General features: G+C 35.3%; 2 protein-coding genes across 4 annotated transcripts in view; one reads left to right on the forward strand and one right to left on the reverse strand.

Annotated features, from left to right (window-relative positions):
• The first annotated feature begins 4,104 nt into the window (after positions 1 to 4,104).
• The window catches only part of LOC150109393 (uncharacterized), a 160,451-nt gene continuing 143,092 nt past the window's right edge, over positions 4,105 to 21,463 (forward strand). Inside the window, exons 1-2 of one of the 3 annotated variants that reach the window (XM_090407871.1) lie at positions 4,105 to 4,232; positions 12,369 to 13,072. In XM_090407871.1, coding sequence (XP_090263997.1) covers positions 12,376 to 13,072 — 697 coding nt within the window. In that variant the 5' untranslated portion in view covers positions 4,105 to 4,232; positions 12,369 to 12,375. Of the gene's footprint in view, positions 4,233 to 4,377; positions 4,650 to 12,368; positions 13,073 to 21,463 lie in introns of those variants that run through there. The other 2 variants (XM_090407862.1, XM_090407881.1) reach the window with 2 other exon arrangements.
• LOC150109394 (uncharacterized) lies at positions 10,250 to 10,720 on the reverse strand. The gene has a single exon (XM_090402279.1). The coding sequence runs from the start codon at positions 10,718 to 10,720 to the stop codon at positions 10,250 to 10,252; it is 471 nt and encodes a 156-aa protein (XP_090258405.1).

Raw genomic sequence — 21,463 nt, forward strand, 5'->3', positions numbered from 1 at the left:
GTTGTCCTCACAATTTCAGCATAATGTCCATGAAATTTCATGTTCATATTCACTATAACCCCAAATATTTATCTTCTCAACCTCCTCTAAAATACCCCCACCAATCCTAGTCTCTGCATTCCAAAATTTAAAACCTTACATTTTGTAACGTTAAATTGACAACCCCCACCCTCCCACACACACACTCGCCCATTGAGACAGTCTATTGAGGTTTCATTACAAAGCTACAACATCCTCTATTTCTCATAACGCTCCCCAATTCCTTTGTACCATTTGCACTTTCCAATGTCATTTACATACAAAGTAAACAATGGCTCCATACAGACTTCAAGGGCACACCACTAATGACATTCCTTCCTTTTCTGGGACAACACTTTCCCCATAGACAACCTGCTGATAACTATGAAGAGTACAACAGTTTTTTTTGCCTTATAAGAGGATTTGAGTAGACTTGTGAATGGGCCAACTATCTGTGGTTCTCTAGGGATGAAGGTTAACTTCCCCTTAGATTCCAAAAGATAGATATTTACAGTTAAAATGGCCTCGAATACATCCTTTGAGGAATAATAAGCATTTTACTATTATTATTATTTTTTCATTGTTTACACTTTGCAACATTTAATAGTTAATTCCACAGCCATGCCCTTTCACTAAGTCTTTTCAAATCCTCTTGTAAGACTAAACTATACTCTTCATAGTTTCCCAAATTTGTGTCATCTGCAAAAAAAAATATATATCGCCTTTCCATTTCCCAATATTATTCATACAAATTCAACAACAATGGTCTTAAAACAGACCCTTGAGACATGCCACTAGTTAGTTTCTCTTCCTGGTTATTGCTCCCCATGCAAATTGCTGGTACCTATCATATAGTCCATTTCCAATCCAACGCCCAAATCTATTATCTAACCCATCTGTATCGGATTAACTATCAAATTTTCATTTAGCAGTCTAGCAAAAGCCTTTGCAAAATTTAAGTATACTATTGTGCATACATCCATGTCCAATAGGCCAGTCACCTTATGCTAATTAGTAAGAAATTTCTAAAATATCAATTTCTTTTGCAAATCAATCCATACTATTTATCAAAGAAAACAAAATGCCACTCTTTTCAACCCACTGCTAGATCTTTCTGCCCTCAAACGTTTTCAATACTTTAAGAACAACACCTGCCACACAGATTGGCTAATAATCTGAAGTCAAATTTTGTTGCTTTCCTTTTGAAGCGGTACAATCTTGCTTTCCTTCCTCTCGTTTGGAATTTACTCCACTTAAAGACTGATAGTCAACTACGTCAACGCAGATGTTAACTTCGTGGCACATTCACCCAAAACATATGGTGATATGCCATCTATTTCCACAGCTTTCTTAACAACAAATTTTCTCAATTTTCCATATAAAACCTCCTGCTTTGTCGCAGTCGTTCCCTTCTCCTTTTTCACTGCACTTAAGTACTGAATGATGTCACATTCACAAGGATGAACCTTTTTGAAATGCTCATTTAATATCTCAAGCACGTGTATATCCTATGTACTGGATATCCTTTTATCATTTTAACAAACTAATATCATCCTTCCATAATCACTCTTTCTTCTGCTGGCTACTTATTAAAATAACTCCGTGTATTTTGGTTGTTTGTTTGTTTCAGTAGCTAACTGTTGCTCGTACTGCACTTTTGTAACCCTTACTTAATAACCGCTTTACTCTTTTTGCTGGTTTTTTGTACTCCTCAAAGAAATGATTATTACCATTTCATCAAAGAAAACACAGTGCCACTCTTTTCAACCCAGTGCTAGATCTTTGTGCTCTTAAACGTTTTCAGTTTATCGTGCATATAGTCCAGATTTTGTGTTTAATGTCTTTATTCAGCCGTCTCACCGGTATCTTATCTATCTGGTCCTTGAAATATATTTATAGAGTGCTTCTGCTTGACAATTCTTGAATAGCAACAAAACAACATTCATATATTTCCAGCTTAACTACCCATTCCATGCTATAACTCGAAGTTGCCTCCTAATCTTTTCATAATCACCATCCTTGTATGTCACATACATTCTTTCTTCAGAGAAGTCCTTAACTACACGAATTAACTGGATAGTTGGCAAATACCCAGCTAATCATTTCATGCTCACTATCACCATCCATAGGAAGTGTTGACACCTCCCCTTATGAGTGCCTCCATGGAATCAAAAGACTCATCACGGGAGAGCCATTACTGACATACTAATCGTTATTCATACAATGCCTGTCACACTTCCCCTCAAACTCAGATGAAGCATTCACAACCACCTCTGGCAACGCATTTCACATTCCATATGATCAAATGATTGATCCTCATTGTCCCCTCTGTTACATACTGCTTGAAGTAGCCGGCCCTCAAAAACACGAAAATTCACTTTCTTTTTCTTCAGATGCTCTTTAGTCATCCCAACTCCCTATTTCCTTATCTAATCTGCTTATACATTTCATTATCATTGCCTTTTGTATTTTCAAGTTTATAGCAACATCCAACGATTTTATTCGATTCTATCTCATACTACGCTGCCTCAAAACTACTTCAAATATTTTCCTTTTTATCTCTGTCTTGCATGAGAATGATTCCTCTTCTATCATTAACAGCACGTCATCTCTCTCTTTGCTTTTTCTATGTTCACAAGAAATATCATACTTTTTCATCTCTATTTCGTCAGAATGCCGTTATCCAGCCAAATCTCACTTATTGGTGGGGGGTACATAGAAATTACAGAAAGAAATACTTGGTATAAATTATTAATAATGTATTATCTTTTAAGGACACATATCAGGAATTTGATTATAATCATGATGATGCAATTTGCGCTTTGCAACCTTTTGCTTGGGGAAAAAGTGTCCTAGGTTCGCTTCCCATCGGTGACGTGAGGAGCTGAAGAATCTTCCTCATTTATTAATTAAAAAAAAAAAAAATCAGCTAACGCCTTTTTATTCCCGTATACGGGAGTAGGCGAGGCCATTTAGCCCTATCTAACTTTTGGAGACTGAGTGGGCAGTTCAATCTCCATTGTTCAATTTGGGCAGTTCAATTTATTAATTAATAAATGACAATGAAATGAAGACGTCATTTATTAATTAATAAATTGAATAATATTTAATTTAATGAAGAGCTTGTGTAACTCAGTAGATATGGCGTTTGTATTCTATGGCGCTTGACTGCGCGAAGAAAGGCTTTTGAATCTTACCAACCACTAGATAAACTTTTTTTTTTTTTGGTGGGACTGTACTTCAGGAGATTGACGAGGCCAGGGATTTGGGAGTGTTGGTGGATAGGAAGTTGAAGTTTAGGGGGAACATTGCAAAAGCAGCTAACTCAGCTCATCAAATCACTTGGTTACTGAAGAATACTTTGACGAGCAGAGACAAGCAAGTTATTGTTCCTATGTATCGAGCCTTGATAAGACCCCCATCTTGACTACTGTGCCCAGATTTGGGCGCCAGGGTTTCTTCTTGATGGGGGAGGAGGAGGCGGAGAGGATTCTGAGGCGAGTGACCAAGATGATAGCAGGTCTATTGAATGAACCTTATGAGAACAGGTTGAAGATTTGTGGGTTGCAGAAATTGTTTGATAGGCGGAAAAGTGTTGATATGATTGAGACATTCAAATTACTGAAAGGTTTCTATAAGATTAATTCAGAGGATATTTTTGAGAACAGGACTGGTGGTGGGAGGACTAGAGGCCATCCATGGAAACTGAGCAAAAGTGTGGTTAGCAAGGGTGTTAGAGCTAGGTTTTTTACTTGGAGAGTGGTAAATGAGTGGAATAAGCTGCCAGAGTCCGTTGTGGGTGTCATAACTGTGAATGAGTTCAAGGCAAAAAGTATGATAGATACTGTGTGGATGTTAAATAGTTGTTCTTGACATGATGTTAGGCCTCCCTCGATGAGTCTAAGGACTCCTTGGAGTGGCCCGTAATAATAATAATAATAATATTGCCGGCAAATGTTGGTCGATTGGAGAGCCTCTGCTACTAATGGCTCAGTTAAGTAAATTTGAGCGCGGTTAGTAGTTGGAAGAGTTTCAATCGTTCGATGCTGTTGGCACACTCTCCCTCGATGAGTCTTTGGACTCCCTGGAGGTGTCAAATAATAATAATAATTAAAAAAAAAAAACAGAATACCTTATCATTAACGGCTGCTAACCCTGGTGATACAATATCAACCAAAGAAAGCAAATAATAATAATAACAATCTATTTTTGTCGTAAGTAATTTTTTTTTTCTTGGATAACTACCAATTGTGGTACTATTTCAAATAATAATCATGTTTAAAAAAAAAAAAAAAAAGAGTGGATGATGTGTTACGAATCGGTTTACAGGTTTACACGTGTTCTTAATGTTTGGAGAAATTGTTTGACATGAAAAATTTGAAATTTCAAGCGTATTATTCTCGGCTTCAGTAATATCCCATATAGCGTCTGAATCAAAGTTTTGAAAATTATTTCAGGTAGTAATTATTGGTTTGACTGTCTGTGAACTGAGTGCATAAAGAAGAAAAAAAAAAAAAAAACTGTCGTGTGTAGTGTCTATATGGTTGAGCCCTCGATTTCTTGAGTCAACAATAGTCCAACTACTTGTACTAGAGTGCAGGCGCAATCCACAACTGGTTTTGGCAGTAATTGTTAGAATTTATTTATTCCTAATGTTTTTAAATCGCTATCCTTTTAGGTTTATGTATATTTTATTTGTGAGATTTCAAGAATTCAAGGGGTATAGTATTTTCTGGGAGGAGAGAGGAAAATACTGTGCTCATTGTGTTGAATTGCTGTTACTAAGATCAAAAAGTTAGCTTAAAGACAGATCTGGAAGGCAGTGCATTTGAGGCAGCTGTAACTATAGGCCACGGGATGAAGGAAGAGGTAAAAGGTTATAAAATAACCCTTATATGCGGTATGAAGATGTAAAGGATTTGCAGTGACAAATCAGTATGATGAGTGCTGGCTGTGCAGTTATGTGTGACTTCAGCTATAGGGACATAGATTGGCAAGAGGAATGATTACATTGCAGGAAGGAAATGGAATTTATTCAACTAATGTGTGATAATTACTTGAAAGAGCATGTGATTATACAGTATGGCTACCTTTGTTGTGGATGGGAATTTTTCAATAAAGGTTAGCCACATTACACCAGATTGCTGTTCTGGCAGAATTGGGAAAATGGAATTTTCAGTTCAAAGCTATATATATATATATGGGGAACTGTAGGTCAGGTAATAATGACAATCTTAGGAGGCAGCTTAAAACAGTACCATGGTTTAAGAATATGCAAGGGACAATGTTAGCAGTGCATCAGAGATTATTATTATTATTACCACCCCAAGACCTCATGGAGTCAAAGACTCATCTAGGAGGTCCTTTTATCACACACACAGCTCATCATACCACGTTTTAAACACATTCAAACTCTTTGCAGACACCACATTCTCAAGCAAGGCATTCCAATTATTCACAACTCTGCACAAAAAAAACCTACCTCTCACTCCCTTACTCACACCCTCTTTATACAGTTTCCAGGGATGACCTCTGGTTCTCTCCTGATCTCCCACTATTCTCTGTAAAACTTCTCCAACATTGATCCTATAATAACGCCTTACCCACTTGTAGGTCTCTATCATATCTCCCCTCTTCCTCCTGTCCACCAGACTCTGCAAATTACATCTTCTCAATCTTTCCTCATACTCGACATTCCAGAGGTCAGAAACTGCCTTAGTCAGTCTCCTTTGGACCCTTTCCAACATCTCTTCATCCTTCTGAAAACCTGGTGACCAAATCTTGGCACAATAATCCATGTGATGGTTGAGGATGTCTGAAGGAAGCTATATCTGAGTGTATACATGTAAGGAGGATAAATCAGATGGATGAATAGCAGGAGCTGCAAAAAAAAAAAAAAAAGGCAGATATTTTCATTGCATACGGGAGGCTCTTAGACAGGATGGCAAATTACAGACTAATTGGTATCCTAAGAGTGGGTGGCTAAAAAACAGGTAGTAGTTTGTCAGAGGCAGAATTTGGAAATGGATGGACACAGGGTCGTGCCAGTAGTGTCTGGTGCCTGTGTGCAAAACTTTAATTGGCACCCCTATCCCCCCCCCTCCATTAAAAAAATCACCTTGAAAAAACGTTTTTTTTTTTTTTTTTTTTTAAGTATTTCCTCCTCTTTGGCACCTTTACTATCCTGGCGCATGCGTGCGTCGCACACATTGCACATATGGCCGGCGTGTCGCTGAATGGACAAGAATATGATACTCTGGGGATTAAGAAGACAGATCTTAATAATATACTCACTTTTATTATAGGGACAGTTGAGTTAAATAAAGGGAATGGCTAGCTATAGGATGATACTGCTGGAATTTGGAAGCACTTTACAGGATAACACATGGAACTCTACTTGGACCACTGCTATTTAATTTGTACATCAATGATATAGGAAATTGTTTAAAAATAAATGTTTGCTGATGATACAAAATTAGGTAATATAATAGTTAATCAAGGGGTACCAGAGAGAGAGAGAGAGAGAGAATAACTGTAGAATAATTTAATTAGACTGATAGTACGAGCAAAAGTAATGGGTGCTAGTTCAATGCGGAAAAGTGTAAAGCTATGCGTTTTGGGATGAAAATAATACAAATTTTGTACTATGTTAACAGAATTTTACTCGAGGAAATTAAATCCAATGATTTGGAGATGTTGGGTGGAGAGATTAAATTTAGACGGCATTGGCCAAGGCAGTTTATCAGATTACTTGGTTATTGAAGAACATGCTAATGTGCAGATAGGGAATTGTATCTTTAATATGATCCATCTGGATTATCATGCACAGATCTGGTCACCCTTGGGTTTCTTGGGATGGAAGAAGTGGTGGAGAATATACAAAGGGGAGAGCCTTGTGGAATGCTCTCTATGAGAAATAATGAGATAATTTGTGGGTTACAGAAGTTGGTTGATTAACAGAAAAGAGGGGGATATGATAAACATTTTAAGTTACTATGAAAGGACTTTATAGAATTTATACAAAGGAATACAGAGGTAGAGGATTTTTTCTCCTGGAAACTCAGGTTTTTTTTTTTTTTTTTTTTTTTTTTTGCCCCTCAGAACAGGCAATCTGGTCAAGAGAACACATGCAATTGACAGACAAAAAAATATTATAACCAGTAACTTTATGTTGGTTTCATAAGATGGTGGCGTACTATCCATATGGGACTCATAGCTGCTGTATCATCATATAATAATTAACTAACTCCCTGTTAGAACAAGGAATCATAACTGGAAATTAAGTGTGAGGTTAGTAAAGGCCTCAGGACTAGGTTTTTAATTGGATTGGACAGCACTGAATTAGTGCAATGGTTTGCTAGAGTCTGTTGCTGGTGCTTTGTCAATGAATGTATTCAAGGAGAGGTAAAATATGTATTGTGTGGATAGTCTCATTCTCATGCTAATACCAGGTAGGATTAGCACTTGTGGACATTCATGGAGCTCCCCATTCAGTAGTAATATAATTGGTTATCAAATTAAGCCTAATGCTCTGTGAACTATAAAGTTATTTTTTAAGGAGTGCATAAAGTTTGGTTATTTGTATATAATGGTAATTTAATGAGAGGCAATAAAATAATCCATTAAATTTTTATTAATACAACCCTTAAGATTTTGGAGCCATATCCTAGCATTATTCTGCTGTACCAGTGATATAAGATATCATAGCACTTTGAGTGAGTTAAGGACACATCAAGGGAAGGGCCTTTTTGTCATGCTTAAATATCTATGTTATCTGTTTGAATCACAGTAGCCTGTTCCACACACTTCCACCATGAGAATAACAAGAGTCTCGCACGCTTTCTTACCACATCTTTAATCAGCTTCCAGGAATGCCCACAAGTGCTAATCCTACCTGGTATAGCTATATTTGTACTGGATCCCTTAACAGAGTGTTTGTTTCTATCATATATCCTTTCCTACATGTATTCCTCAAACTCTGAAGACCATATGCTGGCAAAGTTTGGCCGATAGGTAGAGCCTCTGCTACTAATGGCTTAGTTAAGTAAGTTTGAGCACGGTTAGTAGTTGGTAGGGGTCCAATCATTCGATGCTGTAGGCACACTCTCTCTCGATGAGTCTTTGGACTCCCTGGAGGTGTCAAATAATAATAATAATATTCCCTAAATTGGTCATCACATCAAAGACTGCGGATTCGAATCCTGCCGTTGACATGGATGTTTGTGATGGTCTGTGGAAAAACTATTGCACACAATGCTCATCCAACTGTGCTTTAAAATGATTCAATGTTTCTACATTCACAACACACTCAGGCAATGCATTCCACTCACTAACCACTCTCCACGCAAAGAACTTGCTCCTCACTCCTCTGCTCACACCTTTCTTATAGTTTCCAACAATGGCCTCTTGTTCTCCCCCTCCCCCTTTCCCATTCTATGAAAAATCTCTTCGATGTAAACCTGATAACAACCCTTGACTAGCTTGTATGTCTCAATCATATTCCCCCTCTTTCTCCTTTTCCTGAGGCTATAAAACTTAAAAAAAATTTTTTTTTCTTTAATTAACCCATTTCCTGCCAGATTTTTTTAAAAATTATTTTCTTGAATGAAGTAATGTTTTTTTGCATGTAAACACACGTGCGATATCTAATTTTATAATATAGAAAGTAAAAATATGATTTTTATTGATTTAAAAAAAAAATCCCCATTTGGGGATCATGGTACGTGAAGTAAATAATTATATCATACATATAACAGCATACATTTCCTAGGAAATGTGTTTTTACATTATGGAAAATACCTAAGAATAGCGATCTGAACTTTCCCCACCTTTGCAACGAGTTGTCCGGTATTGTACTATGTACTAGGGTCACTTGCATTAGCTCACGCAAGTGATCGCCGATACTTTATAGTTTACTATATTCGACATGAAACTCTCTGATTCCAATCTTTGAGTTTCTTATTCGGTTTTGAAACAATGTGGGATTTTATATCCCCTTAATTTAAATAAAAAATTATATCATTATTTTATAAATGCCATTGAACAACACAGTCTACATATAACCCGACATCACACTTTACACATTGTTTCCTAACATTTTTCTTACAGACCGCACATTTTCTTTGTTTTACATCTAATGTTCTCTGTAAATAATGCCCTGCAGGATTTTTTTCTCACGTCTTCTGGTACACGCTTCTGTGAATTCACACTGTAGGATGGCCTTCCACTATTTTTGGGATCAGATTGAGAGTGTATATTCAAGTAGGACCTCGTAACCATTCTTCTGAAATCCAATAGTGGCATTTTTCCATTAGCACTGCAGTATATGACATAAGCATTGACTATAGCCATATCCACTGCATTAATGAAAATTGGAAAATACCATTTCTTGCCTCTTATTTTTATTCGATACTTTTGTATATTCCAGTCAAGCTTATCAACACCGCCCATGTACTTATTGTAATTTGCAATAGCACTAGGCTGCAGAATTATCACTTGTTTCTTCTCAGCTCTAGACCATGTTGACACTCGTCCCAACGGTAGAACTTCCAAATGATTTGATAAAATTTTAACAGTGTTGTTATCTTTCCAAACAAGACCAAATATTTCATTTCTTTTGTCAAATCTATGATCAAAAGACCCACAGAATTCTTTTTTCATTTCCCCGTCTGTTTTTATTGGGCATTTATTCATCCTATTATATCTTGCTGTTCCTGTCGCAGGTATATTTTTCTCTTTTAAATTTTTTTATCAAATCAAAACTTGTGAAAACGTTATCGAAGTAAAAGCAGTGTTCTTCTGGTTTGTCTATAGTTGCCACCTTGTTCAATATTACTGTCATACCTAACCCATTCGTATCTGTTTCAGAATTACTTAGTTTGCCTTCATAGATTTCCGCATTATAGCAATACCCAGTCTCCGCGCAACACATAGCCCATTGCTTGAAACTGAAAGGAATGGGCTTGCCCCTAATAAATTGCTTTAGATAATGGTGACCATAATAATGCACCATTTGTTCATCATTACTAATATGGGAAAATACTCCAAATTGCATGAAATTCTTATTCAGCTCATCAACAATTGGTCGAATTTTGAATAATTTGTCCCTGTTTCCATTTATTATTGGTATGCCTGTATTATCACTAAAATGCAGGTTTCTCTTTATTTCAATATACTGATTTTTTGGCATACATTTTCGTACAATTCCTATATTTATATCTTCTTCTTATGATCAATACATCTGCTCTTGGGGTAGAGAGTGATATCCAGTTAAAAGTAATATTCTCAAGAATATCTTGAAGCATTCTGCCGAGAGCGTAAATTGGTGACAATTATTTTGAGCTGCATACAATATACTATGTTGTATGATACAGTCTACTAGATTATCTGTAAAGAACATTTCAAAAATTTCTACTGGGGTTTTACCTTTTACTCTTCCTATCATGTTTATTTTACATTGCTTGCATTCTTCTTCACCATCAGTAGAAATATTGAATGATGCTCTTTCTCGATTCCAATCCGATATGGGTTTTTCCTTTTTAGGTTTTTTATTTCTTGGAACTACACTCTCTTTATTACATTTTGTGCCATGAATTTCTATTGAACCTGGAATGTCATTTGGAATGGTATCGTCAAGAATATTGTCATCTATATCTTCCAAATCTGAAACATCATCCACTCTATCCAGTGGTAGTTCCTTCATCATCTGTCAAATCAAGTTCATTGTTCCAATATTCTTCCAGTTCTCTTAGCGTTAAAAACTTTTTTCTACTCATGATTATCCTGAAAAATAAATTGAATAGCTATAAAAATATTCTTAAGAATAATAATTTTCATAGAAGTAATAAAAAATCGCAATCTCGGTATTCATAAGATAATATTTGATGTAAGTCTAAATGGTAAATCATTTTACATTACACTAGCTGTGGGTCCCAAATGGGGATCATCATATTTTTCAGCTTATCAAGTAATGAAATTTGAAACTTGCTCAATTTTCGTACTATGTTATTCAGAACACATATGTACATAACCTCCATAATGGAAAATGATTTATTTCGACATAAAATATGAGATTTTCAATTATCGAATAGGCATATGTGAAAAAAGCATCACTTACCGGCAAAACTTTGAATCAGTATCATTTATTACACATATTTTTTAATCAAACTAAAAACTTTCACTACATACATTGAGAGCAGACTTTGATGTACACACATAACCTTTAAAATACTCAAAAAGTTTAAAATTAGTGGTGTCAACATAAAAAATATTGCTGATCCCTAAATGAGGATCATGAAAGTTAATGAGTTAAATATAATTAAATAGGAAAAAATGTAATATTCTAAAAATATAATTATGAGAATTAATTGTTTCACATTTACAAAAAGTTTTGACACACTTACAACAAAGCCTTGCTTGAAGTAAAGTGTATAAACATTTTTGGCTGGGTAGCTTTGAGTGATTAATATGGTCTTGTTTTGGAGTATGAAGAATGCCTAAAAAATGATATTCTGTTCTAAAGTTCCTTTTTTTAATGCAGTGTTTCCCAAAGTGTGGTATTCAATAAAATCATTAGGGAATATAAGGCATATTTTTAGAAAAACATTTTTTTGAATACTTTTTTTACTTTTATATTTTGTTGTGATATTATTACACATAAGCACAGGTTTATTCTATAATTAATTTTTTCATAACTAAAAAAACCTAAAGGAAGTTTTAAACAAAGTGTGTCTCTTGGCAGGTATCAACTGACCTCCATTAGGACCACATTGGGTTTATTATACAATCATGTTCTAAACTATGTTGTTTGGACTAATTATATTAAAATTTTAATTTTTTAAATTTTGAGACACATTAAAATTAGCAGAACTCTTCACTAACTTTCACTCGTCCCTCAAAATTTAAACTTTTAATACAAATAGCTCTAGCTATATGGTTGATGATACAATCATTAACCTAACAGAGGTCAGTCAGTACCTATATTATAATACAGATGCTAAAAAAATCTTTAATTATTTGTGCTTGAAAGAAATGCAATTTTTCTCAGATTGCCTTTGAGAGGATATATTGCTGCTCTAGAGGGAGGGGGGGGTATGCCAGTGTTACCAAAATTTTAAAAGGGATAAACAGGTACTGAAAATTCAGGAAATATTGCTTTAATTGGATGTGTTTCATTTGTAACATCCTTTAACTAGTGAAGCACCTTTTTGTTTACTCTATTCATTTTTTTTAAAATTTAATTATTTGATAATTTCCATTTACTTTCTCGAAGTTGCTGCCTATATATTTATCTCAATTTGAAGAAATAAATCATACATGTTTTTATTTATTTATTAATTTTTTTTTAATAGGTAACATATGAGAAATAGCACCGAGGAATATCAGGATAGTCGACAAAATGTCTCTCACCTTCGACATATGTGGGACAACTTATTTGCTAACTTGAGATCAGGACAAGAGCAAATTGAAAAAAATATTGCTGCTCTAAAATTTGTCCCAAAGCAGCCAGAACAAGTTCATCTAAATGATCATGAAAATAATAGTCAGCCAGGTATAATCTCAGTAGTTAAAAAAACTGTGCATAGACCACCTTTTGCACTATATTCAAAGCAAAGCATGGTAAAAGAGGTAAATCTGCCAAAATCAAAATTTGTTCCCAAAAGTATAACAACAACCAGAGTTTTGAATGAATATCCACTTTGCAATAAGCAGAAAAAAATTCATAGAACACCATCTTATTTGCAAAACAAAGAACTATTGTTGCCTAAATTGCCTAAAGAATTTAACATTAATAAAGTTTCCAGCACTAGTGATGTGCTGGGTACTAATGGAATGCAGACACCTAGCAGAAGTGAAGTGCAAATGGGAAGTGACTACGATAAACCAGTATTTCTTGAAGTGAACCCATCATATATATCACGTCCAAGAATAAGCAAGACTTATTTTGATAATACTGAAACCATTCCAAAACAGATATATTCAAGTGCAACATCAAGTAGTTCTAATGATGGAAGAGAGAAACAAAAACGAGAGAGTCAAAAAATTGCATCTCGAAGTAAGATATTTCTCTTTAAGTAAAAAATAATAAATATCCACCATTTTTACTCTGTGCAACCAAAAATTGTTTAAAATTTTTTTAAATGATTTAAGAGTTGAGGATTTAAGAAAAATGCAAAATACAAACCTTTGGCATGAGTTGCACTGGCATCACACCATTATACTGCCCAGGAATACATATATTCTTTTATTATCATTTTTAATTATTGGTTTAATGGACCTGACAGCTGTTTTCGAACAGCAGTGTTTCGAAAGCTATTAGTATTCAAAGACCCTCATGTGATATGAACACATCTCACATTGCTCTACATCATTTACATAGAGATACAGAGGTGGCGAGTAAACTCATTGCCTCCTGTAAACTCATTTTTTCATCCCATGAAATAGGCAAATGGCTAGAATACATGCATTTAATAGAAGAAATACAATATTTCTGTTACCACTGGCCTCATAGCCAGTGGTAACACTACTTCAGCTATATACTTCAGCCATATTTCAGAAACAACAGTTCAGTGGGTCTTAATATTATACTGGTATCTTCATGGAGTTGGAAGACACAACACAGGAGACCCATACTAACCATTATTCACACAATACTTACCATACCTCTTCTAAAATTTATTCACTGTCAGGGCATTCCAGTCATTCACTACTGTCCAAGCAAAAAATCCAATCCACACTCTTACTAATCACATCTTTGTATAACTTTCATGGTTAACCTCTTCTAGTTTTCTTGCTACTTGTTACATATTGAAAAATTTCTTTTTTATCACTCTTATGGACCCCTTTTAATAACTATCATGTCCACTCTTTTCAGCTTGCAATCTAAATTTTGCAACTCACATCCACCTTTAATCTATCCTCATAAGGAGCATTCCACAGATCTGTTACAATCTTGTAACAGATTGGAGAGAATGCAGAAACATGTTTCTGCATTCTCTCCACCACCACCACCACCTTACCCAAGGAACCCAGTCAACCAAATCTGTGCATATTAGTTAAGATGTGGTCATTTCATAATCTTATAAAGAGAAATAATAACATCTCTATCTTTATCTGTTGATGTGTTTGACATCTCAGTAATCCTTTGAGCTATTTTGCAGTATGCCATCTGAACTTCAACTCTCTATCCACCATCACTGCCATATCCCTAGCCTTGTCAGTTTCTTGAAATCCAGTAAAATCAGTGTAATACACAGTATGAAATCTTTTCATCCATAACTTTACACTTTGCTATATTAAATTGACAACCATTATCCTTCATCCACACTGCTAACTTATTTAAATCATCCTGTAGGAGCTGTACATAGCCTTTATTAATTATTGCCTTCCCAGGAATAGTTTTACACCAACAGCAAACAGCTCTGAACACCTCTTCTCCCAAAATCATTCTCCATGTTATTAATTAACAAATTAAACAGTACTAGCCCTAGTACAGAAGAGCCTTGAGGCACTCTACTAGGGTCACTACTGTTTAATTTTCCACCCATATTTTCCTGAATTCCACTTCACCATATATTCTTTGGTGTCAGTTGTTTCTTGCTCCATGGCACCCTATTCATATCCATTCCCATTTGTTCCAATTTATGTACTAGTTTTCTGTTCGGTATTCTGTCAGATGCCTTTCAAAGTCCATCAGTATCATGGCGTAGCCATTTCTTATATCTAGTTCAGCTGTTGTGCTATTATAAAATGTGAGTAAAGTTAAGGCAGAATTCACCTTTTACAAAATCTTGCTACCCACCATAGAGTATCATATTCCCATCCACCAATTCCTGAAATACTAATTAGTCTGTAATTTGTTACTTCTGTCTTGGTATCTCGTTTAGGTATTGAAACTATCTTGTCCTCTTTTCACTTCCTTGGAACTGTCAGAGTGGAGACTTAAACAGCTTCATCAGAAGCTGTTTAAGCACTGTAGTTCTCTTGCTAATTCTTGTAACACACGGGCTGACATGCCATCCAAATCCATTGCTGTATTCACATTGATATTTCTCAATATTCTGAGCACCTCCAATTCATCTTTCTCAATTCTCACATCAGTCTGTCACATAGGCAACTGTGGTATCTCCTGTAACAGATGATACACACTTGCAAATGAACACTGAATAACTCGTGTTTCTCCTGCTTCTGTAACTTTCCGGCTATCTACAATGATTAAATTTATTTTTCCATAATCTTTCTTTCTGTTACCTGCTACATGGTGATAAAACTCTGATTTTTTCATTCTGCCTACCTAATTTTCTCTCATAATGTGATTTGCCCCTCCTTATCATAGTAGTGGTGGTCACCCTTCTTGCATGTGTTTGGTATCTTCAGTAAATGCAAAGATTAATCATAAAGAGAAATCTAAGCTGATAGCTTTTTCAAAACTGCTGATTCTCATCTGAGACCAGGCAGAAACCTACAATATCATGAGTAACTCATTCTTGAAATGTATTTTTGGAAAGAAAACTCTTGATTGGTATACAAGTCATTAATAATAAAGAAAATAGCCTAAAAGGCATAAAATTTCACTGAAATTGATTAAAATGAAGGATTTTGTCTTTAAAAGTTTTTAAGTTAAATTTTAAGTTTAAGACAAATATTTTTTGTCTACTTAGTATAAAATGATGAATACTTATTCATTTTGTATTTCAAAGCACGGAAAAGAGGTTTATTACTCGTTAGTTCTCTACAACAGCATTTTCTTTTATATAAATCTCATCTTGAAAAGGTGATGTACTTATCATGTATTTAGCACCACGGGTGGGCTAATCATCATCATCATCATCAAATTCCTGCCATGTACCCTCAAGGGGTGTACAGGATATGATAGTACTACATAAAAAATTTACATCATTACTAATTTCCTATCTACAATTTTCCTCCAAATCAGTCTGTTACTTGTCAAGACTCCAACATTATCAGATCTTATATTTCTATCGTCTATGGCACTTTGTACCATATCATTCCACCTATATCTTGGTCTTCTTCTGAGTTGTTTTCCTGCCAACCTGGCAGAGAACACTTGTTTTGCCAATCTTTCCTCACCCATTCATTTAAACATTAAACGGAATGTTTAAATGACCATACCACCTGAGATTAGCTCTGCTAATGCTTTCCTGGATACTGACAATTGCAAGCTCTTTCCTAATATCCTCATTTTTAATATGATATTGCCATTGATGCCATCTGTTCACGCCTCTAATCTTTCTCAGGACTTTCATATCTGCGGTCTCTAGTCTTTGGTCAAGTGTTTTACTTCTGACCAAGCTCTCAGATCCATAAGTTAAAACTGGTTTGAACACTGTCTTGTATACAGCTAATTTAGTGTTCCGACTAATTTCTCTCTAATTCAATATGAATTTATTCAATTGACTTCCCACCATACCAGCTTTGTTGATTCTATTGTCTATTTCCATATTTAATTTACCATCTTCACTAAAAACTGTGCCAAAGTAGTTGAAATGTTTTTCTTGTTCCACAGGTTCTCCATTCACAACACAGTTGACATTTTCAATGATTCTGCCTATTTTCATTGTCTTTGTCTTTTTATTGCTGACCTTCATACCATATCTATTACAACAGTTATTCAATTTAGACAGAGAATCTTGCAGACTTTTAGCAGATTTATTTAGAAGTATAACATTGTCTGCACAAAGCAAAGAGCTGACATTAACATCTCCAATTTTAATATCATGTTTAATACCACTTTCCTTCATAATGTGATCCATATAGATAATGAATAACAGAGGGGATAATGTACATCCTTGTCTCACACCAGATTCAACATTAAACCATCTTCCTGTACTTCCTTCAATTCTAACTGCTGACTTACAACTCAAATAAAGACTAAGTATTGCTTGATATAATGCCCCATTGACACCATATAACTGCAGCGTATTGAATAGCTTCTCTCTTGGCACCTTGTCATATGCCTTTTCCAAATCGACAAAACTTAAATACAGATCTTTGTTATATTCCCATGATTTCTTCATATTTGTCGTAAAATGAAGATCTGATCCTGACAGCCTCTATTTGACCTGAATCCAGCTTGAAATTTGAAATTGGAAATGATCACTATTTAGTCTTGAGCAGGATAAAATTGAATTTCATATTGAAAAGAATAACATGTAAGAAAGTTTTAAAGCGAATGAAAGTTGAGCAGCTCTCAGACATGAACTGTAGACTAAAATACACAAAGATTATTGAAGAAAAAATAAAAAAGTTTGAGAACAGGAACCAAACTTTGGAGATTCAGTGGCAAGCCTTGAAGAAAATCCTGATTGATTCGGCTAGAGAGACATGTGGTGAAGTTGTGTGCAAGGATAGAAAAATTAGAACTCCACGGTGGACATGGGAAGTTCAAAGGCAGTGAAGGAAAAGAAGAAAGCATATCAAACGTTCCTTTCAAATAGGTCAGGTTGTGCTCTTAGAGAATACAGAGACAAATGCAAGAATGCTAAACAGTTCCTGCCAAATACCTCATGGGAGGACTTTGGCAGGAAATAGAAAATAAACATCAAGAAGGTGGTAAAATATTCTGGAGGTTGTTGAAGAAGCTTAAGAATGGAGGAAAGAGTGCTGTATAAGGAGTTAGAGATGATAAAGGTGACATGAAAACGGGAGAAAAAGATATTCTTGAAGTATGGAGTAATTACTTTGAAAAACTGCTAAATGAAACAAGCAGTGATGACAGCACGGTGGTAAAAAACATTGACGAGGCATGCAGTCAGGAATACTTATCCATACTTGAAGTAGAAAAAGCCATGAAAGGCTTGAAATGTGGAGAGGCAGCAGGAGTAGATGATATTCGACCAGAAATGCTGAAGTATGGTGGTATAAGACAAATAGTGGAGAAATCATGGGAATATAACAAAGATCTGTATATTTAAGTTTTGTCGATTTGGAAAAGGCATATAACAAGGTGCCAAGAGAGAAGCTATTCAATATGCTACAGTTATATGGTCTCAATGGGACAATATATCAAGCAATATTTAGTCTTTACTTGAGTTGTAAGTCAGCAGTTAGAATTGAAGGAGGATGGTTTAATGTTAAATCTGGTGTGAGACAAGAATGTACATTATCCCCTCTGTTATTCATTATCTATATGAATAACATTATGAAGGAAAGTGGTATTAAACATGATATCAAAATTGGAGACGTTAATGTCAGCTCTTTGCTTTATGCGGACGATGTTATGCTTCTAAATATATCCGCTGCAAGATTCCCTAACTAAATTGAATAACTGGTTGTAAGAGATATGGTATGAAGGTCAGCAATAAAAAGACAAAGACAATGAAAATTGGCAGAATCATTGAAAATGCCAACTGTGTTGTGAATGGAGAACCTGTGAAATAAGTAAAACATTTCAGCTACTTAGGCACGATTTTTAGTGAAGATGGTGAATTAAATATAGAAATAGACAACAGAATCAACAAAGCTGGTATGGTAGGAAGTCAATTGAGTAAATTTATATGGAATAAGAGAGAAATTAGTCAGAACACTAAATTAGCTGTATACAAGACATTATTCAAACCAGTTTTAACTTATGGATCTGAGAGCTGGGTGAGAAGGAAAACACTTGACCAAAGACTAGAGACCGCAGATATGAGAGTCCAGAGAAAGATTAGAGGCGTGAACAGATGGCATCAATGGCAATATCATATTAAAAATGAGGATATTAGGAAAGAACTTGACATTGTCAGCATCCAGGAATGCGTTAGCAAAGGTAATCTCTGGTGGTATGGTCACTTAAACAGAATGGGCGAGGAAAGATTAGCAAAACAAGTGTTCTCTGCCAGGTTTGCAGGAAAACGACCCAGATGAAGACCAAGGTGGATTGATACAGTACAAAGTGTCTTAGACAATAGAAATATAAGATCTGATAATGTTGGAGTCTTGATATGTAACAGACTGATTTGGAGGAAAATTGTAGATAGGAAGTTAGTAATGATGTAAATTTTTCGTGTAGTACTATCATATCCTGTACATCCTTTGAGGATACATGCCAGGAATTTGATGATGATGAGTGTAAAAAAAAAAAAAATCTTTACCACTGTGTAATTTGATAGTATTAAAGCGATGGTCACCAAAGTGGTCGATATGACATTGTTAGGGGTCGATTTGGGCTCAAGAGTCAATTGGGAGTCGACAGAAAAATATAAGACATCACTGTATGGGTAATATTTAATTTGGTTAACTTGGATAACCTCCATGACAAAAGACATGGATGTAATGACAACGCAATTAAGAGTGAATAATGAGATCAGTACCTCCATCTTACAGTTCCATGAATCGGACCTGTAAGATGGAGTCAGTTCATGAAAATAGTTACTGAGGCCAATCAAGTAGGCCAAAATGATGTATTTACCAATAAATGGATGTTGGTGGTTCCTGCAGTCCGGCGCAATGGAAGCGAGATTGCAACACGTGCGTGGTTCTTATTTACTAATACTTACAAGTATTCGATCCCAGTCTCATTTTTACTTATCGACATACAAGTGAGCATTAATGTTCTAATATTCATCAACATCATCATCATCAAATTCCTGCCATGAACCCCTCAAGGGGTGTAGAGGATATGATAGTACTACATGAAAAAAATTACATCATTATCAACTTCCTATCTACAATTTTCCTCCAAATCAGTCTGTTACTTGTCAAGACTCCAACATTATCAGATCTTATATTTCTATCATCTAAGGCACTTTTTATCGTATCAATCCACCTATATCTTGGTCTTTCTCTGGGTCGTTTTCCTGCCAACCTGGCAGAGAACGCTTGTTTTGCTAATCTTTCTTTGCCCATTCTGTTTAAGTGACCATACCACCTGAGATTAGCTCTGCTAACGCATTCTTGGATGCTGACAATGTCAAGTTCTTTCCTAATATCCTCGTTTTTAATATGATATTGCCATTGATGCCATCTGTTCACGCCTCTCATATCTGTGGTCTCTAGTCTTTGGTCAAGTGTTTTACTTCTGATCTCAGATCCATAAGTTAAAACTGGTTTGAACACTGTCTTGTATACAGCTAATTTAGTGTTCCGACTAATTTCTCTCTTATTCCATATGAATTTATTCAATTGACTTCCCACCATACCAGCTTTGCTGATTCTGTTATTTATTTCTATATTTAATTTAACATCTTCACTAAAAATCGTACCTAAGTAGCTAAAATGTTTTACATGTTCCACAGGTTCTCCATTCACAACACTGTTGACATTTTCAGTGATTCTGCCTATTTTCATTGTCTTTGTCTCTTTATTGCTGACCTTCATACCATATCTATGACAACAGTTATTCAATTTAGTCAGAGAATCTTGCAGACTTGTAGCGGATTTATTTAGAAGTATAACATCATCCGCATAAAGCAAACAGCTGACATTAACATCTCCAATTTTGATATGTTTAATACCACTTTCCTTCATAATGTGATCCATATAGATAATGAATAACAGAGGGGATAATGTACATTCTTGTCTCACACCAGATTTAACATTAAACCATCTTCCTGTACTTCCTTCAATTCTAACTGCCAACTTACAACTCAAATAAAGACTAAGTATTGCTTGATATAATGCCCCATTGACACCATATAACTGTAGCGTATTGAATAGCTTCTCTCTTGGCACCTTGTCATATGCCTTTTCCAAATCAGCAAAACTTAACTACAGATCTTTGTTATATTCCCATGCTTTCTCGACTATTTGTCGTAAAGTGAAGATCTGATCCTGACAGCCTCTATTTAACCTGAGTCCATCTTGTACTTCACCAAGCTTTTCTTCCACAATTCTTCTCAACCGTTTCTCAAGTATACTTGCATAGATCTTGCCAGGAACACTCAGTAGGAAAATACTTGTGTAATTCTCACATTCAGTTTTATTTCCCTTTTTATATATGGGTACTATGAGCTCTACTCCAATCATCGGGAATTCGTCCCTCTGTCCAGGCTTTCTGAAATATGCAGTGCAGCCACTGTAAGTCTTTTATACCACCATACTTCAGCATTTCTGGCCGAATATCATCTACTCCTGCTGCATTTCTACATTTCAAGCCTTTGATGGCTTTTTCTACTTCAAATATGGATATGTATTCCTGACTGTATGCCTCTTGAGTGTTTTTTATCACTGTGCTGTCATCACTGCTTGTTTCATTTAGCAGTTTTTCAGAGTAATTACTCCATACTTCAAGGATATCTTTTTCTCCTCTTTTCATGTGACCTTTATCATCTCTAACTCCTTTTACAGCACTCTTTCCTCCATTCCTAAGCGTCTTCAACAACCTCCAGAATATTTTGCCACTTCTTGATATTTATTTTCTATATTCTTTCCAAAGTCCTCCCATGACTTTTGTTTAGCTAGTTTTACACATTGTTTAGCATTCTTGCATTTGTCTCTGTATTCT

This window comes from Typopeltis vanoorti, chromosome 2, assembly GCF_054136105.1.
Source record: "Typopeltis vanoorti isolate ZY-2024b chromosome 2, IOZ_Tvanoo_1.0, whole genome shotgun sequence".
Taxonomy (NCBI): domain Eukaryota; kingdom Metazoa; phylum Arthropoda; class Arachnida; order Uropygi; family Thelyphonidae; genus Typopeltis; species Typopeltis vanoorti.